The sequence below is a fragment of the Sciurus vulgaris genome (assembly GCF_902686455.1).
Source record: "Sciurus vulgaris genome assembly, chromosome: 3".
Lineage (NCBI taxonomy): Eukaryota > Metazoa > Chordata > Mammalia > Rodentia > Sciuridae > Sciurus > Sciurus vulgaris.
The window spans coordinates 44613358-44640236 of NC_136463.1; the positions used below are offsets into that span (position 1 = coordinate 44613358).

At 40.4% G+C, this 26879-nt stretch overlaps 1 protein-coding gene across 1 annotated transcript in view; it reads right to left on the minus strand.

The window, feature by feature from the left end:
• The window catches only part of LOC306655702 (phosphoribosyl pyrophosphate synthase-associated protein 2-like), a gene marked incomplete at its 3' end in the record, with an annotated part of 395253 nt that overhangs the window by 267971 nt on the left and 100403 nt on the right, over nucleotides 1-26879 (minus strand). Inside the window, exons 2-3 of the mRNA XM_079130350.1 lie at nucleotides 20364-20514; nucleotides 12814-12884 (exon numbers count right to left, since the gene is read on the minus strand). Of these exons, the coding sequence (XP_078986476.1) occupies nucleotides 12814-12884; nucleotides 20364-20514 (222 nt within the window). The remainder of the gene's footprint in view (nucleotides 1-12813; nucleotides 12885-20363; nucleotides 20515-26879) is intronic.

The following is a 26879-nucleotide window of genomic DNA, read 5'->3' on the forward strand; positions in this document are numbered from 1 at the left end:
AAGATCCCGTCTCCAAAATAATTAATTAAATAAAATATAAATGAAGGAAAAAGAAACAAAAAAATTATACTCAATATTATCTTCTGAATTTTCATTTTAATTTTTTGTGTGTATAACATGAAATAAAATAAGCAGATATTATAGATGTTTCTCTTTCCAAATTCTTGACTCATTTTCACTAGAACCTATATTTGATATTTGGAGTGTAAGGAAAGCCTCAATTCTTACCAGAAAGAAAGCTCTTGAGATCTACAAACTGCTGTCTTTTTCAGTATTGTACAAGGAAGTTATTTGGAAAAGTTACTGAAGAGAAATAATTTCTGTGGGACAGTTTCTAAAACAAAATAGCTAAGTACAATATAAACCAAAATTTAAAATGAACAAAATAAAGGGATTCACAGCAAACACACACACCCACACACACACACACACACACACACACACACAAACACACCACCATAATAGAATAAAGGTGGGAAATGCACAAATATTTCCACACAGAAAAAGAACTTGACAAATCCAAAACCTTTGCATGAGAGATTCGGAAAATGAGGAATTGAAGGGCATTTACCTGATATGATAAAGGGTATTTATTAAACACCCATAGCCAACATCAGACTTAATGGTGAAAGAGTGAAAGTTTTAACCTGAAGTTCAGGATTGATAAAAAGATGACACTTTGAACTACTTGTGATAAACACTGCACAGAAACTTCTATCCAGAAATATCAAGCATGAAAGAAATGAAAAATACTCAAACTGGAAAGGAAGAGATCAAACTAATTCCATTTGCAAGTGACCTGTTCCCATATGTAGGAAACAATAATGAATACAAACACATGCACAAGCACAACAAACTACTACAGATAAAAAATAAATATTGCACAACTCTAGGGTGAAAGAGCAATATGCAAATATCAGCAGCATTCCTATATTACACCAGTGGACACTCCCACAAACAAACAAAATTCTATTTACAGTAACATCCAAAAACATCACACCTAGGAAAAAATTTAACTTAGATTAGAAAGTGAAAGAACTACACACTGAAGAACTAATATCTAAATCCATGGAAAGATATCCTGTATTCATAGGTAGAAGACTAAATATTAGGATGGCAATACTGTCCACAGTGATCCACAGATTTAATACGATCCTTCTCAAAATTCTACAGACCTGGAGAATAGCAATCGTGCCCACTCAGAGGACAGCGTGACCTCACTGCGGTTCCCCATCTACAACTCATGGCTCCCCAGGCCCACCTCCGTCTTAGGACACTGCCTGCTGCCACAGCTCCCCCAAAGGGGAGCCTCCGCCTAAGACAATGGACAGGGCATGGAGAAAACTGCCCACCCCAACAATGCCCACCACAGTGCTGCATATCCTAACAGGATGCCCAACCCACCACATGGCCCACCCTTACAGACCCATCCCTGAAAGTAGTCACCTCCATCCTGGGAAACCTCCACCACCATCTTGGGTTACTTCTGTTGATGCCACCACCATGTTTAGCTGGGACAGTGCCCAACATGGGACACCAGTCAGGGCCTGAAACCCAACACAAAAGTCCCCTGCAGGATTAGTTACACCTGAGAGTTCCTTTCTCTCCTCTCTCCTCCTAACAGCCAACATCTACTGATTCCTCTTTCACTCTTCCCATGACATAATACCTCTCATATTCTCAACTCCCACCTCAAAAACATCACACCCTACACCCCAATCCCCACTTCTCTCTTTGTCTACCATCAGAAACTATAGACACTACTGCAAACCTACTCTTTATACTATAGATAATAATTGAACACATTATTTCTGTTTATTGCAACAGAATTATAAATGTCTTAATGGAGTCTATTTGATTTAAGGTTACATATTCTTTGCATTAGGAGCTATTAATATTGATCTCCCCCTTAAAAGCAAGGTATCGGAAACCTGCAGGGATCCTATAAATCTACAGGGGAGAAACTGTAATATCTCAGATCTGCACTGCTAGAGGGGAAGACATGCAAAAAAACATGAAAGAACAAGGGAAGAAAGAACCACAAACAAGCTAAGACACTACAGTAATAGAATCCCTTGACAGCACAGTAGAATAAATGTCAGAGGAGTTCAGAATGTACATAATTAAAATGATCTGCAAAGTAAATGGAAGCAACTAAAGATCACTTCAATAAAGAAATATAAGAACAAATGCAGGAAGCAAAGAATTGCTTCAGTAGAGATTCTAAAAAAAAAAAAAAATCTTTAAAGCAAAGGAAACAATACACCAAATTAAAAACTCAACAGAAAATATCACCAACAGACCAGATCACTTGGAAGACAGAACCTCAGGCAATGAATACAAATATATAATCCTGAAAGTAAAGTTGCCCCAACAGTGAACTTGATAAGAAACCAAGAACAGAAACTCCAAAAATATGGGCTAACACGAAAAGACCAAATTTAAGAATTATCAGGACAGAGGAAGGCACAGAAACACAAACCAAAGGAATGCATACCTTTTCAATGAAATAGCAGGAAATTTTCCACACCTGAAGAATGAAATGGAAAATCAAATACAAGAGGCTTATAGGACACCAAATGTACAGAATTACAACAGATCTACACCACCAGAACCATCACATTATCATTAAAATGCAGAGCATACAAATACAGACAGAATTTTAAAGGCTACAAAAGAAAGGTACCATATTACATATAGGGAGAAATCATTCTGGATCTCAGCAGGTATTTCAACCCAGACCTTCAAAGCTAGCAGGGAGGCCCAGAGAGCCGGGCTCAGCATAGAGCCACTGGGCAAGACTTCCACACCAGGGAGGTAGGCCCAAAGACCCAGGTCCAGACCAGCTGGACTCCAGCCAGGAGTCTAGTGATCCTGCAGTGACCATCTGTCAACACATAGAGGTGCCTCTGCCCACTAGCACGGAATATACCCCACCTGGAGGCCACCATCCCTAGAGGGGCAGCATCCTTTTTGGGTCACTGCATTATCAACTTCCTCCAAGATTTCAAGCTACTGAACACTAGGAGGTATGTTATTGGAAGCCTGCAGGGACACTATAAGTCTACGGGGGGAAACTGCAATACCTCAGATTTGCACTTCTAGAGGGGCAGATAGATGAGCGACATAAGAGAACAAGGGAAGAAAGTGTCACAAACAAATCTAGATGCTACATCGATAAAATTCAATGCAGCATGGCAGAATAAATATCTGAAAGGGAGTTCAGAATGTACATAATTAAAATGTTCAGAGAAGTAAATGATGAGATAAGAGAGCAAATGCAGTCACGGAATGATCACACCAATCAAGACCTAAAAGAGCTCACGGAATGATCACACCAATCAAGACCTAAAAGAGCAAATGCAGGACGCAAAGGATCAATTCAATAAAGAGATAGAGATTCTGAAAAAAAAAAAAAAATTTTTTTTTGAAATGAAGAAAACAGTAAACCAAATTAAAAACTGCACAGAAAGCATAACCAATAGGATAGAACCTGGAAGACAGAACCTCAGACATTGAAGACAAAATATTTAATCTTGAAAACAAAGTTGACCAAATAAAGAAGATGGTAAGAAATCATGAACAGAAGCTACAAGAATTATGGGATATCATAAGAAGAATTATGGATATTCCAAGAATTATAGGGATTGACGAAGGCACAGTGATACAAACCAAAGGAATGAACAATCTATTCAATGAAATAATATCAGAAAATTTCCCAAGTCTGAAGAATGAAATGGAAAATCAAATATAAGAGGTTTACACAACATCAAATGCACAAAATTACAACAGGCCCACACCAAGGCACATTATAATGAAAATATCTAACATACAAAATAAGGATAGAATTTTAAAGACTGTGAGAGAAAAAAATCAAATTAAATTCAGAGGGAAACCAATATGTATAACAGCACATTTCTCAACCCAGACCCTAAAAGCTAGAAGGACCTAGAACAGCATTTTTCAAGCTCTGAAAGAAAATGGATGCCAACCAAGAATCTTATACCCAGCAAACGTTACCTTCAGATTTGATGATGAAATAAAATCCTTCCATGATAAACAAAAGCTAAAAGAATTTACAAGCAGAAAGCAGACACTAGAGAACATTCTCAGCAAATATTCTATGAGGAAGAAATGAAAAATGATGTAAGTCAGCAAGGGAGGAACTACCCTAAAGTAACAGCCAAACAAAAGAGAAACCAAGTCAAGAAAAAAAAAACAAAAAGCCAAAATGACCAGGAATACAAATCATATCTCAATAATAACCCTAAATGTTAATGGTCTGAACTCATCAATCAAAAGACACAGACTGGAAGACTGGATTGAAAAGAAAGACCCAACAATATGCTGCCTTCAAGAAACTCGTCTCATGGAAAAAGACTAAAGATGAAAGGAATGGAAAAAACATACCATGCACATGGACTCAGCAAAGAAACGGGTGTATACATCCTCATATCAGATAAAGTGAATTTCAAGCCAAAGTTAGTCAGAAGGGGTAAAGAAGGACATTACATACTGCTTAAGGTAAGCATAAATCAGCAAGACTAACAATCATAATATTTATGCCCCAAACAATGGCTCATCCATGTACGGCAAACAAATCCTTCTCAATTCTGGGAACCAAATAGACCACAACACAAAAAGACTAGGTGACTTTAACACGCCTCTCTCACCACCAGACAGATCTTCCAAACGAAAATAGAACAAAGAAACCACATATCTCAATAATACAATCCATAATTTAGACTTAACAGACATATATAGAATATTCCATCCATCAATGAGCAAATATACTTTCTTCTCAGCAGCACAAGGATCCTTCTCTAAAATAGACCACAAGTTATGCCACAAAGCTACTCTTAACAAATACAAAAGGTAAGAGACACTACCTTGTATCCTATCAGAACATAATGAAATGAAATTAGAAATCAATGACAAAATAAAAAACAGAAACTACTCCAACACCCGGAGATTAAATAATACATTACTGAATGATGCATGGATAGCAAAAGACATCAGGGGAGAAATAAAAGAGTTCTTAGAGGTACATGAGAACAAAGATACAACATATCAAAATCTCTGAGACACTATGAAAGCAGTACTAAGAGGAAAATTCACTTCATAGAGAACATTCAATAACAGAAGGAAAAGTCAACAAATAAACAACCTAACACTACAGCTCAAAGCCTAAGAAAAAGAACAGAACAAAAAAGTAATAGAAGACAGGAAATAGTTAAAATCAAAGCTGAAATCAATGAAATTGAAACAAAAGAAACAATCGAAAGAACTGACAAAATGAAAAGTTGCTTCTTTGAAAACATAAACAAAATTGATAAACCCTTAACCACACTAACAAAGAGGAGAAAGAAAACTCAAATTACTAAAATTCAGGATGAAAAAGGAAATATCATGACAGATACTACTGAAATACAAAACATAATTACAAGCTATTTTGAACTCCAACAAAATAGAAATTCTCAAAGACATCAAAGGCTTTCTAGACATGTATGATCCACCCAAACTGAATCAGGAGGACATACACAATTTAAATAGATCAATTTCAACCAATGAAATAGAAGAAGTCATCAAAAGCCTACCAACAGAGAAAAGTCTGAGAACAGGTGGGTTCTCAGCCGAGTTCTACAAGACCTTCAAAGAAGAGCTCATTCCAATACTCCAAACTTCTAGAACTAATAAGTGAATTCAGCGAAATAGCAGGATATAAAATCATTACACACAAATCTAATGCATTTCTACTCACAAGTGATAAATCCTCTGACAGAGAAATTAGGAAACCTACCCCATTCACAATTGCCTCAAAAAAAAAAAAAAAAAAAACTTAGAAATTAATGTAACAACAGAGGTGAAAGACCTCTACAATGAAAACAACAGAATACTAAAGAAAGAAATTAAAGGCCTTAGAAGATGGAAAGACTGCCCATGTTCTTGGATAGGCAGAATTAATATTGTCAAAACCGCCCTACTACCAAAAGCATTAATGCAATTCCAACTAAAATCAAAATGTTTTTCCTCATAGAAATAGAGAAAGCAATTATGAAATTCATTTGGAAAAATAAGAGACCTAGAATAGCCAAAGCAATCCTTAGCAAAAAACAAAAGCAGGGGACATCACAGTACCAGATCTTAAACTATACCACAGAGCAATAGTAACAAAAACGGCATGGTACGGGCACCAAAATAGACATGTAGACCAATGGCACACATAGAATTCTGACACAGAGAAAATCCCACAGAAATACACTTACCTTATACTGGAAAAAGGTGCAAGTACATCAGAGAAAAGATAACTTCTTCAACAAATGGTGCTGGGAAAACTGGAAATCCATATGCAGCAAAATGAAATTAAACCCTTTTAATGGTTTGGAAGTGAGGTATCCCCCAAAATCTCACATGTATGTCAATGAAGGAAAAATGATTGGGTTAATAAGAGTCTTAACCCAATCAGTGAAGTAATCCCTAATAGAATTGAAGTGGTAGGGTAGGGTTTGGCTGGAGGAGGTGTGAATTGGGACATGGCTATGGAGTACATATTTTGTATCTGGAGAGTGGAATGCCTCTCTCTCTCTCTCTCTCTTTCTGTCTATCTCTCTCTCTCTCTCTGCCTCCTGATGATGAAAGCTGCGTCCCTCTGCCACGCTCCCACCATGATGTTCGGCCTCACCTCGAGCTCCAAGGAAAGGAGTCAACCTTATATGGACTAACCTTATATGGACTAAGACCTCTGAAACCATGAGCCCTCAAATAAACCTTTCCTCCTCTATAATTGTGCTGGTCAGATCATTTAGTCACAGCAGCAAAACACACACACACAAAAAAAAAAGCTGATGGAAACAAACCCCTATTTCTTACCCTGCATAAAACAACTCAAAATGGATCAAGGACCAAGGAATTAGACCAGAGACCCTGTGCCTTACAGAAGAAAAAGTAGGCCTGAATCTTCATCATGTTGGCTTAGGACTTAACTTCCTTAACAAAACTCCTAAAGTGCAAGAAAAAAAAAAATCAATAATCAATAAATGGGATTGTTTCTCCGCAAAAGAAACAATAATGTGAAGAAAGAGCCTACAGAGTGGGAGAAAATCTTGACCAAAGACACATCTCCAGGATATATAAAGAACTCAAAAAACGTAACACCATAAAAACAAATAACCCAATCAACAAATGGGCTAAGGAACTGAGCAGACACTTCACAGAAGAACATATATGATCGATCAACAAATACATGAAAAAATGTTCAACATCTCTAGTAATCAGAGAAATGTAAATCAAAACTACTCTTAAGATTTCATCTCACTCCAGTCAGAATGGCAATGATCAAGAATACAAGCAACAATAAGTCTTAATAAAGATGTGGGGAAAAAAGAAACACTCATACATTGCTGGGGGGGACTCCAAAATTAGTGCAGCCACTCTGGAAAGCAGTATGAAGATTCCTTAAAAACTTGGAATGGACCCACCATTTGGCCCAGTTATGCCACTCCTTGGTTTATACCCAAAGGACTTAAAATCTGCATACTACAGTGATGTAGCCACATCAATGGTTATAGTAGCTCAATTGACAATACCTAGATTATGGAACCAACCTAGATGCCCTTCAATAGTGGGCTGGATTAAAAAAAAAAAAAAAAAAAAAAAAAAAAAAACTGTGCTATATATATATACACAATGGAATATTACTCAACTATAAAGGATAAAATTATGACATTTGAAGGTAAAAGGATGGAGTTGGAGAACATCATGCTAAGTGAAATAAGCCAATCCCAAAATATCAAAGATCAAAATGTTTTCTCAGATATGTGGATGTTGATTCATAATGGGAGGCAGGGAAGGCAAGGGAAGAATGGAGGAACTCTGGATGGGCAGAGAGGGGGACAGGGAGGGGAGGCTGCATGGGAGTGGGAAAGATGGTGGAATGAGATTGATATCATTACTCTAGGTGAACGTATGATCACATGAATGGTATGAGTCTACATCATGTACAACCAGATAAATGAAAAGTTGTGCTCCATTTGGGTATAATGAATTGAAATGCATTCTGTGTTCATGTATAACTACTACACATTTAAAAAAAATGCAAAGAACTTTTTTGCACAGAGTAGTTAATTCTCAAATTTATATGGGTTGCAAGCTTAGCAAAGAGTCAAAACAATGTTGAAAACAAACAAAACTGGAGAACTCAAAATTCCCAATTTGAATCAAAATTGAGTCTAGTATTGGCAAAAAATAAACATACAGACCAACTCAAGAGTCCAGAGTATAAACCAAACATCTATGGTCAATTGATTTTTGACCACAAGGTGCTAAAGTCATACAATGGGAGGAAGAATAATTTTTTTAAATGGTGCTAGACAATTAGACATCCATATACAAGAGAATGAGGTTGGGCCCCTATCTCGCAACACATACAAAGAATAACTCAAAATGAATTAATGACCTACATGGAAGAGTTAGAATTACGAGATATTTAGAAAACAGGGACAAAACTTCATGACCTTGGATTTTTTTTTTTTTTTTTTTTTTTTTTTTGTAGATATGATCAGAACCTGGACACATGACTACAGTTCCAGTACTGAGGAGGCCAGTGCTTGAGTCTGGGAGGTCAAGACCACCAGCCTGGACAACCTAGTGAGGCTTGGTCTCAAAAAACAAGCCAAAAAAGGTCCCAAGTTTGATTCTAGTATTGGGGGGAAAAAAGAAATAGATCTATAAAACAAATAATAGCTACAATGACTTTATCAAAATACTACCTTTTTGTGATCCAGGGACACTATCAAGAGAGTGAGACAATCTGCAAATGGGGGAAATATTTCAAAATCATTTACCCAATACAGAGTCTGGAATTCAGTATCTCTCTATCCATCTACCTACCTACCTAATTATCTGTGTGTGTGTGTGTGTGTGTGTGTGTGTGTGTGTGTGTGTGTGTGTTCATGCAAATGAACAGTTCAATGTCAATAACTGTTAGGAAATGCAAGTCAAAATCACAATGAGATAAGACTTCACACCCACCAAGATGGCTATAACCAAAATTTACCAGGAAGTAAGTGTTGGTATGAAGGTGGAGAAACCACAACCATCACACACTTCTGGCTAAATGAAAAAAGTCAGACAAAAGGGTAAATTCTATCATTCCACTCATTTGAAATGTTTAGAACAGGCAAATCCCTGGAGACGGGAAACAGATTAATGTTTGCCAGGCAATGGGGGCAGCAGGGTGGGGTGAGAGGAATAGGGAGTCATACTTAATGGGTTCAGGGTGTTAGGAGGTGATGTAGTAGTTCTGGACAGATAGTGCCTGCTGAACGCTGTGAATGAACTAAACTCTGACTTTTCATGTTTAAATGGTTAATTTTATGTTGTGTTAATTTCACTTTATAAGAAAAATACTTAATAAGTTAGCTTACCAAGGTTTCCCAAGGACAACTAAAAGATGGATAAGTTAGCCAGCTGTGGTGGCATGTGCCTGTAAATCAGAGGCTTGGGAGGTTGAGTCAGGAGGATAGTGAGTTTGAAGCCAGCCTCAACACAAGTGAGGCACTAAGCCGCTCAGTGGGACCCTGTCTCTAAATAAAATACAAAATAGGGCTGGGGATTGGGGATGTGGCTCAGTGGTCAAGTGCCCCTGAGTTCAATCCCCAGTACCAAAACAAACAAACGGATAAGTTACAAACTGAGAAATCTAAGGGAAACAAATAACAAATCAAGAGTGAAAAAAAGAATGTCGACAGCTCAGGAAGAACCACACGAATGAAAAGACCACAGAATAAACAGAACGGATGTAACACATTCTCAGTGAGGAGGAAGAATATCTGAAAATATGTTCAACCCTGTTAGTCAGCAGATTCATGCAGCAAAGTGACAAGATACCATATCACAGGCATTCAACTGACAAGAATTTCAAAATTTCGTAGTGTAAGTATTGTCACAAAGTGAATTCACAGGAAATCAATCTCATTGCTAGTGGGAACATTAGTTGACATAACTGCTCTAGAAAAATTAAACATTCACACATCATGCAATTTTGCGGTTTCACCAAGATACACACTGGCTTGTGTATCACTGGAGACATACTGAATATCTTCACAGGGGAGCTACTGTAATAGCAGAAGCCTACAAACAACTCATACAGACAAAGAACGACTAGGTTGAGATGCAGGTGCACAAAGAGCACCTCTCAGTCCTCAAAATGGGTAACTGCACATAACACAAAAGGGATGAGTTTCAGTTACATTCAAAATTCTACTAATGTAACATGAGGAGAAATACTCAAAAGGTAACAGTTTTTCTTGTCAAATTAAAAATGTAAATATATATAATTCAGTATTAAATATATGAACTGAAACTATGTTAAAAGGAAATTAAAGGGAAAATGACGAATATCCAGGACAGTGATTTCCTGAGTGAGACAGGCAGTGGGATAGATAGGATCAGACAGTGGGATGGGATGGAGGAGGATCACGTGAGCTGATGCAACGGTTCTTTCTCTCACTCTTTTTTTTTTTTTTTTTTTTTGTACTGATATAACCCAGGGGCACTTTACCACCAGGCTACATCTCCAGCCCTTTTTTAAAATTCTGAGGCAAGGTCTAGATAAGTTGCTGAGGACTCGAACCTGCAATGCGCCTGCCCCAAACTCCCGAGTAGCTGGGATTACAGGTGCATGCCACTGCACTTAGCTGGTTCTTGTTTTCTTCCTGGGTGATGGAATTAGGGTCCTGGCTGCCAACTACTACAGAGGGATGAACAGAGACAGAGTGGAAAGATGGAGATATTCAAAAGGGCCAGGACCACACATGGACCACCAATGATGAGACTGACTTCTTTGTTATAATCAATGACCAGTCCAATTCTAAGAACTTGAGGTTCAAAAGAAAAAGCAATTTTAAGAGATAAGTAAGAAACATGAATTACTGATTATGACATTTAAAATACACAGAACATCATTAATAAACCACAACAGTTCACTAAGCAGGATACCTCAAATTTTAATCTTTAGGGACAACTCAAAGAAATGGAAGTATACATTCACCAGAATATTAAAATTAAATAAAGTTCAAGCTGGTTCACCTCTTCTTGAATATACCCTAATGGGAAGGGAGATGCTCTTAAATTATCCACAAGAATATAGGAGAAACCTTGACGTTCCTTCTGGTGTCAATCCATAGTAACGAGGTGAGTTAGACCTTTGAAAATGAAGCAGATACAATCACATCAACAGCTGAAAAACAAGTTGCACCACAGGGAATTAGTATTATGTAAAATTAATACTATATATAATAAGTTATCATGAAGAAATTATTCTATCAAAAAACCCCAGCACCTTTATGGTTCAGAATCTCTGACATAAGATGCATAATTTGTAAAATAAATTTAAAATATAAAATAGCAAAGATGACAATAAAACAGAAATGTCTCTAAAAATTCTATTAGAATAGATTCTATCTCTGTGAAGGTTCCTTAATATGCATAACAAAGCCTGCAGAGAAACCGGACCAAGCTGGAAGTGAGAACAAATGCTAAAGTTTCACTGCATCTTTAAAGAACACATGACATCACCATTAGCAAAGGGTAAGGAAAATTCAGTATGAAAAAACTGAAAAAGCAATACTTATACAAAAGAGCAAAAAAGTGAGCCTGGTAGTCCCTCCACTTAGAAGGGTAGAACCTTTCCAGAAGTCTTGGTGAAGAGTCCCTGCACCCCTTCTCCACTGCCTGTTACAGTGTTTTCAAGGAGAGATGCTGCTGAGGTCCCTGGGGTTTGTTTAATTTTTTCCTTCTTTGGTATGGTACACGAGAAAATGTATTCTATGGCAAGTGTCTGTTTTAAAATGCAGTGGTGTGGGGATTTCTTAATTACTTCCTCTTTGTGCAAATGCTCTGTGCTATGGTCCTCATAATCATTTACCCACAAGAACACATATGGACATGTACAAGACTGCTCCCACATGAACAAACACACATACACAATGGAAACTATATAGAATATTCACAAACAAGGGGATATACTTAGGACACTACCCAAGAAAGCATAACAGAATAATGCACATGGTTTACAAAATATACCTCTCAGTCCTGGAAAGGGAAAAAGCTAAAATACAAATAGTTGCTGTGTTAGAGAAATAGCAGGGTTCAGAATGACAGTTTTCCTTCAAAACAACCTCAATGGGACTGTAAACTGACATTTTAATACACATTTGGACAAAGTGTTTAGGAAAATAGGAAAACAAAAGTTGTTCTCATTACCTCCATGTTTAGGGACATGGAAAAGGAATTCTCTGCAGAATTTCTCATTACACTAGTCCCCCATTCTCACTCTTTTTTACCTATGGTTTTGCTTTATGTCATTTTAGTTACCCATAGTCCAGAAAGATTATATGGAAAATTCCAGAAATAAACAATTCATAAATTTGAAACTGCACATCATTCCAAGTAACATTATGAAATCTCATAATATGCTGCTTTGTCCTTCTAAAGGTGTATCTATGCTGTATATGTTATACACCTGATAGGCACTTAGTAACCATCTCAGTTATGAGATCTACTGCCCCAGTACTGTACTGCTCCTACAGAGTTTAGTACTACTCACTGTTCCAGGTATCACTGGGGGTCTTGGCACATATCTCTTGTGGATAAGGATGGATGATAAAAACTAGTTGTTTTTAAAAACCATACTACTATTTTCCCTCTGTTCAGCATTCTCAAAAGGTTAAGAGAATGCTTTCAATTTTTTTCTGTAAAAATAAAACTCTCGGGGGCCCAATTAGTTGTCAAGGATCTGCCTAGAATTCTTACCAGCTTTGCACATCATGGAGGTCAGTAATTTAAACACGATGGAGCTTCTTTTCCTCATCTTGCACTGTTTGCTGTAAGGAAAGCAGGAGATCACAATGATGATGCTCTTGGCACAAGAGGTCTTCATGTGTACACCATAACCAGGAGCTCCATGATGGGGGTGGTCACTTCCCTGTAACCCAGGCAAAGAAAATCCCACTGAGGGGTAGGAGACTTGAGTTCTCCCTCTTGACCTGGGGGTGTACTCAGCAGTACATGATTCACATGCTTGAAGCCTGGGGTTCCATCCCCAACACCAAAATAATAATAATAACATTCTTATTTCCCTGTTCAAAGACTTAAGGTACAAGATGCAGAACCAGGGATGTCTTCTACTCGCATGAGTTCTCCACACATTTCCTCTCAACAGATTGGCTCTTTTTCATTGAGACCAGTGTCTTTGGCAGGCAAGAGGCAATGGGGACTAGTGTCAATAGTGGAGTATTTGTGGTGTGCAAAGGTCCTCTCTGGCTAATGGCTGAGCACAGGCAGACTTGCAGGGTGGTAGGATCCCATGGAAGCCGTCTTCTGACACAGTACTGGTCTCAGAGATTACTCCAAAATATCACACTAACCCCCACCCTCTCCTGCCTACTGGAAGATCTTGTTCCAGCACTTCTCCCTCCCTGCTTGCACCATCATTTGTCACACTCCCCTGGCTCAGACTCATCAGCTTGTAAATATCTGGACCTTTCTTCCATTAAAAATGACAACTCCTAACCACCTTCCCTGAAGCCCCATCTCTTTGCTCCCCTTCATAGTACATCTCAGGAGATCTGTCTACACTCACTATCTCTGATTCAGACATTCTCCCTCTCTCCCAAACACCTTCCAAAGAAGCTCCGGTCCCCCAAGCAACCCCAAAACTGTTCTCATCAAGCTCCATGGCCTCTACATGACTAAATCCACCAGTCGATACTCAGCCCTACTTCTTGGTCCCTCAGCAGCATCTGCTGCGGCTGCTCACCCCTGTCCCTTCACATACTTAATGCACACCATTTCCAGGACAACCAACCCTCTCTGGTCTCCCCTGCCTTCCTTGGCTTCTCTGCTGGTTTCTCTCTGCCTGACCTCCACCTAAGACTTTCATTTGTCTTCTCCAGTCTCCTCTCATCCCTTGAAAGTTTCTCATCCAACTTCATGGCTTTGTAAATGTTGGTGACTCTCGCACTCCTACCTCCAGTCCATCCACCCCTGAACTCAGTCCCACAGCTGTATCATGGCTCCACTGGACTGTACATCAAGACATCTCAGAATGTAACCTACCCTAAATGGAACTGCTCTTTTCCCCCAAAGGAACCTGCTCCACCAGAAAACCTGCACCAGCTCAATTACTGGCACACTGTTCCTCTGGGTAACTCAGGACAGAAACCTCAGAGCCACTTCTTACAGCCCTTCTCTTTTCCAGATGGTTTTTGCATCTTACCACTGCCCCTACATCTGGGTTATGCCACCCATTTGGTGACCATGGCCTGTCCCTCCTGGAATATCCCTGAAAAGCATGCTCCATGCACAGAAACCTGTCCTTAAACTGAAGTCACACTGCACAGGCCTCTGCTCAAGACAATGAGATGGTCTCTCTTCTGCCCATGGCCAAAGCCCAAGGTCTCACAGTGGCTCCCACACTCCTTTCTTATGATCAGCCCCTTCCTTCCCCTGGCCCCATGCCCCCTTCTCAGCACAGTCACACTCTGTCCTGGTCACTCCTCCTAGTGCTGCTCTTTGCCACAGAAGGCTTGGTTCTAGATGGTTCTATCAGGCTCACTCCCACACCTCCTGCAGGTTTTTGTTCCAAAATCACCTTCACAACAAAGCTTGCTTACTCTGCCCCTCTACCCTCTCATTATCATACCTTCCAATTCCCTGCCATACCAGTTTGTTTATTCACATGCTAATCACTTTCAATACACTGGATTACTTATTTATCACATTCTCGGTATGTCTTCCTCCACTGGAATATCAACTCCACAAGGACAAAGATCTTTACTTGTATCAACCAAGAAGTCACCTCACACACCAGTAATGGAAACTCACACATCGCAGACATTCAGCAGATATTTGTAATGAGGGAATGGAAACACAGAACATTTGGATGAGTAGGTTTGTTATTATTGAGTAACAAATCTGACATCTGGTGAATTAAAACGCTTTCACAAAAGCACTCCATGTGGAAGGATGATTAGAGAAACTGACAGTAAGTATAAAATCACTCGAAGATCCAAAACCAGGAACAACAAGGAACAGGGCTTCCATCAATTAACTCACATGATGAAATTTGCTTGAATCACAGCAAAACTTCAGTTCATGGACTTTTCTTCATTTATAATTTGTTTTATACTTTTAGTAACTGCTGCTTAAGTCAGTACTAAAATAAAGTAATGGGGGGGATGTAACAGGGGTAGAGTGCTCTCCTAGAATGCATGAGTCTCTGGACTCGTCCTAAGGACTCTAAAAAAATTAATCAATAAAAAAAAAATGAACCGGAGGCTATATCTGACACCTGCAAATCTGTAGGTGATTTCAGAAAGAAGACTATGACATCCAGGCTTGCCATCACCTGGATGAGATTGAGGACCTGACTTAACACAAACTGGGGCACTCATGGGACAATGTAAAGCAGAATAGAAAGATTTGGGGGCTACTTACTGTTCTTGACTAGGGGAAAAAGAAACTGACAAAAGGCCTGGAGAGATGACAATGGTGTTGATTAAAGACAAAAATATGCTAAGGAAGGTAAACGGAAGTACACGAAAATGGTGAGGATTAGCAGAGTCACCCTTCCTGAGTCCTGAATTCTAATTCAACTGGAACTTCAGCTCCACTTCTCTCCTGGACAATATCAATAGAGCCTCCAGTATTTATCCAACGCACCCAAATTGTATCTGAGGAGACAGCAGGCTGCAGACACTCAGGGGCCAGAGTAGTCAGGGCCATCTATGCCTGCACCTTCCCTTCCTGATGCTGCAGCAGGGTAAAGAAAAGGTGGGGCATCCTCTAGCACGCAGGCACAGGACAGGCCTGGGGAAGGGGAGAGTGGCACAGGATACCGACACTTGGTGCCCTCATGCCCAGCTCTGCTGAGGACCCTCAAGGTCTCAGCAGAAGAAGCAAAGGCACCTGATAAAGGACAACCACGCCCTCACTTTTTCATAGCACATATACTTTCCATGGGTTGGGATGCAATGACACTCCCTTGCCACTCCTCTTTCTGGGACAGCTAGGGTTTTGTGACACTATCTCATGGAAGCAAAGATCAGGACAGAGACACTAAAAATGTAGGTGAGAGTACTGTGTTCCAAGACTAAATTCCTGGGATTTTTTTTTCTTACCTTTCCTTGTTATTTATCATATTTATTATATACACTGATCTATACATCTGTTACTAAATTTGGTAAGCAGCAATTTTCAGATTCTGAGCTAAAAATTATGCACTATCCAAACTGATTTCTAGACACTAAAAATAATATTCTAAGGTCTCAGTTCCTGTGCTAAAACAGCAGGAACTCAGAAAATGTGGCAGGAACAAGTGGTCAGGATTCAGGGCTTCGATACCATCTTAGCCTGGGAAGCAGAAGATGACAAAGGGCTCATAAAGGAAATGGCATTTAGGAAAGAAACACAGGCCCTCTGCAGAAGAGATGGGAGACAGGAGACAGTTCTGTGACAATGAAGTGACTTCTTATCTTGGTGAGATTTCTTCTCTGGACTCAGGACAGAAGTCTCCCCTGGTTGGAATACTCCTAACTCTAGAAAGGAGATTTATGACATCTGAATTCTTTTGTGAGATTTTGCAGACAACAAGAGTTGAGAAAAAGTCCTCTTCCTGAGGTTTTGCTTTTATGCAGAAAACCAGAGTTGAACAAAATCCATCTACTTTATTAACGGTTTCCCGAATGTCCTCAGATTAAAATAATCCCTATGTCAATGTGGGCTATCTTGTATCCCTTACAGGGAGAGAACAGGGTAGGACTGAAAATGACATGAGCAGGTGACACTTTCTGTCCACTGCAGGCCACCCTGCCTGGCCTAAGCTGAGACATTTGAGGCCCCTGCTTCTTATCCAAGTTTAGGAAGGATTACCTGGAGCCATCTCATCTCTCCCCTCCCACCCAAGGGAGTGAGGTTGTTACAGGATACCCCAGGGGAAACTTATCCTAGGGAAACTGAGCTGAAAGGGGAGCTAAGTCTTGAGCTGGACAGCCTACGATTGGAGGACAGGCCAGGTCATGGAAAAAAAAAGGAAAATACCATTCTGAGTGGAAATTTTCCATTCACAGAGGTGTGTGGGGACATCTGAGGACAAATGCACAGGAAAAAGCAGGGTTCCATGTGACCACCTTCTCTTCCACAGTGCCTCTTCATTCAAAGTGGCACAGAAAGACTCGCAGCACTGAATTCTCTATACCCAGTGTACACGTCTGTTACCTTCCCCATTTCCAGAACACATGTATGTCAAATGTCACACTGGATTGGGATATATGTTCTTTGAGCATAGTCTTCTTATCTTCTCAGTTCCTTTACTTTATAAGTGGGGACCACATTTAAATTATCTGCAATAAAAGGTTTAAGAACTTCACAGAAGAGAATTCCCCTCTCTGGCTTGTTTTATTGTTTGAGAAGCAGGAGTAGAAATGCTTCCCTGCACGCCTTACACATTCCTGACCATCGACTATTAGGAACTTCATGGAGTCTGTTACCATTAAGAGCCTCTCCTCTAATAATTTATTTCCTCCCTTCAGAGACAGAGAAAGGCTGAGAGCAGTGCTGTGCATTTGTAATTTCAGCTACTCGGAGGCTAAAGCAGGAGGACGACATCAGGCCAGGAGTTTGAGGCCAGTCTGATCCATATGGCAAGACCCTGGCTCTTTAGTATGTGAACACACACACACACACACACACACACACAGAAAGAAAGAAAACATAAACATAACGGTCAGCACTTATGCCAGAAAAATTAGCGAAGTCGAATACACCGATTTTAAGACTATCTGAACTCTTGCTTTCCTATCAGCTCTCCCTGTGCTAAACGCTCATGTCCAAACAGAAACCCAGAAAGCAACAGCACCACTGCTAGAGAACTACCCACTCTGAGACAGTCTGGATGATGAAAACATCTTTCCCCCTCACGGATTCTTGAATCTGTACTCTTGTTTCTAGCAGAAAAAGAAAAGAGAGGAGGAAAAGTCATAGAGTTCAGATTTTTCAAAATACACAAAGTGTCTGCCTCATACCCCAATGTTATAATCCATGGAAACTGGAACTATTACAAAACGCAGTAGGCTTTAGATGCTACCACAGATAATAAACAGAATGCTATTAATTATACTTTTTAAACAGGCTTCACTGCATTATGGCCTTGAATGGGAATTACCTTTCGGACTTGAAATAAGTAAATCCAGCTTTCTCAGCCCTTACATGTGAGCAATGAGTGCTGTGCTAGGCTGAGCATAGTACCTGTACAAGAAATGATATGCTCCTTTTTTCACCTGGAGCAACTGAGAACTCAGGCACAAGATGTTTTTATGCTATAACAGCAAAGAGAAACGAGATCTAATATCAAAACATTTGTCATCAACTGCAAGAGAACAATCGGATAAGTCTCAAATGGAACATTCTAGAAGACAACTTACTCATCAATGTCACAGGATAAACATACAAAACACGAGGGAACTATTTTAGATTTAGAAGAAACTAACAATACATAAAACACATATGACTTGAACTGAGAGTCCTGGTTTGTAGGGGGTATGACAGCTGTTGGGATGGTGGTGTAGCTCAGTGGTAGAGCACATGCTAGCAGTTATGAGGTCCTGAGCTCCATCCCTATGGAGTCCCTGTGATGTGCCAAGATCTGTGTTAGGCACACAGATTTCCCCATTTAATTCTCCAGACAGCCTTAATTGCTGACAATTCTGGGATTACTTGAGCCCAGGAGTTTGGAGCCAGCAAGACCTGTCCCTCATACCCTGCTTTTTTTACAGTGTTGTGCACCTAACACTGAACTACATCCCAAGTCCTTTTACTTTATTTCTATTTTGAGACAGGGCCTCACTAAGCTGTCCAGACAGACCTCCAATTTGTGATCCTCCTGCTCAGCCTCCCAAGCACCTGGGATTACAAGGCATGTGCCACTGTGCCCCATAAGACCCTGTCTTTGAGGGGAAAAAACAACAACAACAAAATAACTCAAAGTGCAGTCACACAAGATTTGTTCATACTGCCTAAGGTGATGTCAATTCAACCACTGGCTGAGACAATGTTTTCATTCTGTTGACTAGCTGGTTCCTATGTTTATGCAATTTTTATTAAGTGAACTCTAAAACTGGCATGAGATCCCACACGTGACACTACTTGGTATTAGTGACAGATACAACGTCACTCTCTTCCACTTTGCTTGACTTCTTGCTAACAGAACTGGACAACTGAATCAAACTGTCTCAACAGTAGAGAATTAAGTACTGAGCCAATAAACCATATTCCACAAAAAGATCAATGGTACACATGTCCAAGACAGCTCAACACAGTAGGTTCCTGGTGTATCTACACTCTGCCCATCTCCACCCCCAGTTGCCTCGAGAAGAGAAAGGGGAAAAGTTAAGGTCATAAAACAGGTTCAACATCTCTATTATTTAAGGAGGATCAGAAATTGATAAAAGTAAAATAAAGTTATTCTTATTAGGAAATTTGAAGTCAATATTAAATTGTTATATGAGTTCACTTCCTGCCCTCTTACCCCATCCCATGTCTACCCAAGGTCTATACAGTCTATCTCTGCCCACCTCACCTCCTGTATTCCTGCTGCCCTCTGACCTCCAGCCCAGGTTCCTGACACACACCAATGCCTCCTCCCTAACACCAAAGGCCTTGGAACCTGCTGTTCCCTCTGCCTGGAGGCTCTAAACTTAGACCTCCATGTGCTGCCTCCTACAGGTTTCTCAGCTCACTTACCCCCTCAGTTTAAGACACCTGTGCACCCAATCAAAAGTCATACAACCCACCCCACCCCAACTTCAATGCTGCCGTCTTCAGGGTATTCCTCACCATCTGAACTTGTTGGGTTTGTTGATTTGCTTCTTGTATGGCTCTTGTACTAAAATGTAACTTTGGAAGAGAGAAGAAAGTTGACTGGCCTGCTCCCTGATAACAGCCCATGTCTGCATCAAGGTCTTGTACAGAGCAGGGGTTTAACATCCATCTAACAAATACCTGACACTGAACTGAAGTGTAACCTGTGAAGTATTCTTATTTACTATACACTTCAATTTTCATTATACCAAAGTAATTCTATGAACACACAGCACCTAACACAATCCCTGGCACTGATGAATGTGTGCAGAATGAATAGGTAGGGACTTGAGAAAGTTTATGTAAAGATCAGCCTTTAACTTATATAAATGGTACGTAGATTAACTACAACATAACTGCTTTCAAGCTTGACAATCACAGCTAATCTGATTATCCAATTTACATCATATAATTAATATAGATTTTAATGGGAAAATTTAACTCACTCAGCAATTTTCTTTGAATGCTCCATACATGATGAATTGGAATTTGCTGAAAACAACACCAGACCTCCTTTGGTTATGTTCCTCTTGGTTTCTAATTCAGGTGGCCTCACACAAAACATCAACACCTTCTCAGTTTTCAAATTCTCAGAGCCTGGAAGGATACAATATATGTTAAGGATTACCATATCATATAAAATATCCTGAAAGAATGTTTTAAAAATAACAAATAACTTTAGCTGAAAAAAAAATAGTTTTCACCACAATGGTGTCTTTTCTGTTACAAGGAGATAAAGTCATATGTGGATTAATAGAAAGTTCACCTGAATTTTAGGGCTTCAAATGGATGGAAATATGTTATCAAAAGACCGAAACCTAATTTTCACAATCAATAGGAATAATGAAGAATTTACAAGAAAAGTAGAGCTGAAGAGGTCCGTGTTTTACTGTTTGCTGCTTAAAGTCAATTACGCACAATCTCGCTTTATTTTGACTACAAAATTCCTCCTGGACACAGAAAAATGGCAGAGCCCTTAGCAAAAAAAACATGGAGTGATCAATCCTTAAGCAGAAAATAAGTGACCTATCTACACCCAGCTTTTCCTATAAAACCCATTTCCCATAAACCTCCCTGTGACCTTTCAGCTGCCTCTCAGATGCCTGAGTCATAAAACTGATCTTGTCAATTTCCTGTTCCTCAACTGAAACAGAAGGCTGACTAGACAATGACCTGAAGGAAAGTTAAGTGACCTCTAGTTGACAGGCACAGGACTACAAGTAAAAAGGACCCTGGTCTAGAGGTCATCAGAGCTGAGGTTCTCATCCCATTTACTCTGGGCTGCCTGTCCCTATTATGTAATGAGGATGCTGCATTGGATATCGACAATCCAGCAGGACATGGGGGAAGGGAACCCCCGCCCAGAATGGGGCAGCTGGTGATTATAAACAGGTTGAAAACTCAACTGATTCTTTTTGTTATTCTTAAATTTTCATTAAGCAAGTAACATGCAAGTGCATCCTCCTTGCAAAATCTTAAACACCAGAGTTAAGGCAAAAATCACCAGTAGAACACTGGGCTACCACCCACACCCAGTAGTGAGGGTTCCTGTTTGCAATGGGATACCTCGGGCCTTTTCTAGGTATGCACATGCCTGACCCTTATAAAATAAATGAAAAAACATACACTCAATGTTTCCAGCACAAAAAGGTATCATTGCACAAATCTACACTTTCTTTTTTCACCAAACAATATATTTTGACAAGCTGGGTTAGAAAATAGACACCTATTCTGTTCTTCCTAACTGCTGCCCAGTCTTGCATGGTGTGAACATGCCACTTTTAGCCAGGTCACCAGCTGGAAGAGTTCTTGTTTTGTATACATGCCATGGAACCATCAGGTAGCTCAGTGCACTGTCCCACTACAGGGCTAGGAAAGTATATCTCCAGCCAAGTGCCCTCAAGGGGCATTCCAACTGGGACAGCCCAGGATTCCAAGTCAGAAAACATGTGGAACTACAATGCAATTAACCTTAAGCCTATGAATTACAAACAGGAATGTATGTGGGGTGACCAAAGTCCTAAAGAGACCCAGGAGGACCACTGATGTGGCTTTGTAGCAGGGAACAGCAAATACAGCCCACTAGCCAAATCAGGTCCCTCCAAAGCCTCTAGTTACAAAGTATCAGCCACACTCCTTTGTTTATGAATTGATCCTACATGCAGATTGGGAAGAACCATGAAGCCTAAAACATTATCTGGCCCTTTACTGAAAAGGGTGGCTGACCCCTGCTTTACAAGAGAGCACAGCATCTGCAAAGGATAAGAATATGGCAGAGAGGTTTAAATAAATGAAAGAAATACTGTACTATCACCAACACTGAATGGGAAGGGATCTTAGATGTCCTCTAACACCATCTATCCATGTCTTTGTTTACAAAAAGGGTAGAGGTCCAGGAAGGAAACAAAAACTTTCTTCAGAAATTACAAATTTTGGCTTCTGGGACAAAACTCATGTTTGCATCTTGATTTCCACTTCCCCTTAAATGACAGTGAGGCCATGCTAAGTTACTTCACATCTCTTAGCTTCAGTTCCCTCATCCATGCAAATTGGAAAATTGGTCCCACGGGGTTACCATAAAATTTCTGCCGCACATTTAACACATGGACATTGGACACATGCATATGCAAATTAACTACCAACATCCTGGATATCAATTAAATACAGTAATAGGTACGCAGTGGCCACCTTTCTGTACCCTTGAAACTTCAAATAAGTGCCTAAAAGTACAACAGTGTTCTCCAGAGTACGAGGAACAGAATGAAAATATTTTAGATATATGAAAATATAATAGAAATTATTCAGCTCATCTCTCCCCAACCTGCTGTTAGTATCTTATCTGCAGGATTCTTGCAGGAACCACTCCACCAGTCTCTTGAACAGTCTAGGGCCTGAGGCCCACACCAAGGGCTCATCATTTCAAATCCTTCCTTAGAACACGCTGAGACTCCTCTCCCTACACCCTCTATCCATGGGATCTTGTCTTTTAACACTTATAGGAAACATCAGATTCCTTGTTCACAGGACAGCCCCCACCCTATCTCAAGACAGTTCTCTTGCTCCTATGCATTCCCTTCTTCAGGGTATTTCCTGAAGCCTTTCCTTACCTCACATGACTCAGATGCCCTATATTACCCTATGGTTCCCCAAGTTCCAGTCTTCACATATAAGACTAGGATCAAATTCTAATGTAAGAATTGGGGGTATTGCTTACTGATAGTGTGTACCACTCTGGACACTAAAGAAAAAAAATCCTAATATGAGATCTTCCAAATGGCACAGTGGGAGATGAGGCATCCATTTGGAAATGACTATCAATACAGTCATACCCTGTGACTACCCATGGCACAAATTATTCAAATAGATACACTGTTTCTAGTTTTAATTTTCCTTGATCCTGGTGAAAATTCAGGTTGTGCTCTTCATCACTCCTCAAGAAAAGAGACTCTTAAAGGTTAGCTTCAAAAACATGACAGGACAGGCTGGCTTGAGCACAAGGTTTTAATGGGAAATGAAGAACAAAAAGAACACTTACACTTTTCCCCTATTAAGCTACAGTTGCTTTTATGTTGATCCTCAATCTACTCTAGAATGTGTAAGAATCATTTACAGCATATGTGAAAAACCATCCTTTTCAGAGAATCTCTGCATCTTTTAAAGTGCAAATCACACTCCTCTCTGAATGAGCTCTGACAGTCTGCTAAGTCTCATGAATTAAACCACACTGCAAGAGATCACCTGCTCTTTGGACAGACAAGCAGTCATTTCAACACCAATCATCCTCAAGCCCAGAAGTGTGACTCACTGGAAGAAAGCTTGCCTACCATGTGTGAGGCTCTGGATTAGATCCCCAGCACCACACGAAAAAAAATTTAAAAACTACTTATCTTTCTTTTCTAATTGGGGACCCTGCATCATGATACATATTGGAGATGAGCAAGACACCACAGAAGTATGCCATTTTCTCACTGTGTAACACTCTTCTTTCTATCTGCAGACAGTTAATGGAGGTACATGAAGGCTTGGGCTTGCCTTCCACAGTTACCAGCTGCCAGGCCTGGGATACATCCCTAGGCCTAAGTCTTTACCTTCCAGAAAACGCGGACAGAAACCTGGTATAAAGTTTCCCCCACCAGAACTTAAAATCCTGGCAGTCAAGTTTTCACTTTTTATTTTTGTTTTGTTTTGTTTTTGTTTTTTTGCCATATACCCAGTGCCTAGAAGAGCACCTACCATTTGACAGAGGCTCAACAAAAGTATGTTGAATAAACCCTCATCTCGCTGAGTTGCAAGGATTAACAATTGCACCTGAAGTAGTCTGTCAACAAAGAGGCATTAAAAAACAAAGAACTGGGGCTAGGGTTGTGGCTCAGTGGTAGAGCATCACCTAGCATGCAGGAGGCCCTGGGTTCGATCCTTAACACCACATAAAAATAAAACAAAGGTATTGTGTCCACCTACAACTAAAAAATAAAAAAATTTTAAAAAAAGAATTATTACTTTTATTAGTGATACACCTCATTCCAAGAAAATTTACTTTTTTAAAAATCAAGGGCTGAGAGAGTGGGTGCTTCATGCAGGGGCCCTGGGTCCAATCCCCAGAACCAAAAAATAAAAAAATAAATTAAAAAAAATAATAATATTGAGAATTTAATGGCAAAATTTAAATCTTACTGCTCTTCCATTTTTCTGTGACCTTAGGCACTTTGCTCATCTGTCATCAGAATGTTTTCTTATGCCTAACCCTTAACATTTTCTGAGTGATCTGAACTTTCATATTTTTTTAATTTTAGTTGTAGATAGATACCTTTATTGCTTTATTTTTATGTGGTGCTGAGGAATTGAACACAGCGCCTCTCATGTGCTAGGCAGGCATTCTACAACTGAGCTACGTTGCCAGCCCAACCTGAACTTTTATGACAATCCAAAGAAGCAGTCATGAGAATTAAACCCATTTTAGAATCTGGGAAGTTTAGAGATGAAAATTTTTACTCAAGCCAGCAGGGATTCTCGGCAGCAGACAGAACTTGGTCTTGACCTGATTTGTAGTAGATGGTAGTATACAACACTAGCTGCACATCCTGTCTGACCCACACAGAAAATGACTTGCCACTCTGATGAATTCCATATTCGCTAAGCAGAACCACACAAAGACCCAGATTTGGGAAAATGTATATTGCAAACATGCTTGTTTAGAAAGCATTTCATATCAAGTGCCAAAGAAAGAATACAAAACTTTGATTCAGTATTTCCAACTCTTGGAATTTACCCCAAGGTAACAAGGGCAAAACTCTATGCTCCATGATGGAAACTACAATAAGTTTTTTAAAGAGCAGAAATTCTGGACATATGTGAAGGTTCCACAGTGGGGTACTCAAGTACAACTGACACTGTATGTACATTCAATATAATAAGTATTGAATACTATATAAGCAAAGTTGCTTAGGAATTGGGTAATAAAGGTACAGACCAGGGCAGGGAAAGAAGATGGAAAGAAAGGTATTATTTAGAGGAGTTCAAAAATGTGGGTGAACTAGTTTTATTTGTGTATTTAAAGTCTTAAAAAAAAAAATAGAGATCATACTTCCAATCGCCCCAAAGCCCCATTCCACATTTTCATATTCCTTACTCAACCTAATCATTCAAATTGAGTCAACATTAAAATAAGAAAAATAAATCCTTATCATCAATATACTATATATTGGGGGTCAAACATTTTAAAGTACAACAGTATCTTTAAAAAGCACCTCGGAGGCTGTGGATATAGCCCAGTTGGTAGAGTGCTCTCCTTGCAAGCACAAGGCCCTGGGTTCAATCCCCAGCACCAGGGGGGGGAAAAAAAAAAAAAAAAAAGCACCTCTGGGGGGCGGGCTGGGGTGCTTGCATAGCATGTGGGAGGCACTGGGTTCGCTTCCCAGCACCGCATATAAAATAAACTAACTATATAAAGGTCCATCAACAACTAAACATTTTTTTTTAAAAGCCCATCTCGGTGCTCCCTCAACCTTTGCGGGGTTGAGTTCCGACTCGAATAAAACCATTCTTTCGTAGGTAAACTTTCGCGACTAACAAGACCAAGCAAACTAAGGGCTGCGCCTACTTTAGGGCTGGAGAGTAGATCCCATGCTGACTTGGGACTTGCTCCCTGCGCTGCTCCGCCGCAGGTGCCCTAATTAGGAACTGCCTCCCCAACGCCGTCTAGAGGGGGCGGGGAACCCCGGGAACCGCGCCCTAGGCCCGGGTCCCCGCCAACCCCGCGGAAGGAAGAAGGGAGAGAGCGAGGGGTTGACTGGCGGCGCGAGGCTGGAGTCTCCCTCGGTACCGCAGCCTCGGCCTCCGCGGCACCGCGGCCGTCGAGTGGCTCCCCGCCCGGTGCACCTGCGCTCGGTACGGCCAGGGGCCGCCAGTCCGCACCGCTACTCGCCGCTGGCTCCCGCCCGCCTACCTGCCCGACCCCAGCCGCCCCGACGCCAGCCGGCCTGACCCACCCTCCGCTGTCCAGGGAAGAAACCGCCAGCTCTCCAAGGGGTGTCTCTAGGAGCCAAACAGCATCTCCACGCGCAAAAGCCGCAACCGCAGCGACTGAGAAGCAGCAGAGGACGCACGTGGCTCCGGCTTGGGGCGTGGCCTATGCGGGCGGGCGGAGCCGGATCTTCAGGTCCGGGCCAGAGGGGTGGAGCCAGATGGCGCGACTGCTGGGGAAGAAGGTGCGACCCGGAGCTGGGGCCGAGGAGGTGGCTACCTTCATTTTGTGCACATGAAGTAAGAGATGTTTCCTAAATTCTCCGGGATTTCTTTTTCTTTGTTTTCTTTTGCGGGTTTGTTTTTTGTTTGGTCGTTGCTCATTTCATATATTAAAAAAAATGCAGATTATGAACAGGAGGAAGCATTTGTGGCTAGGAGTCTGTACTTATTCTGTATTCTTAATTGAACCTGTTATTTTAGGAGAACTAGTTTGATGT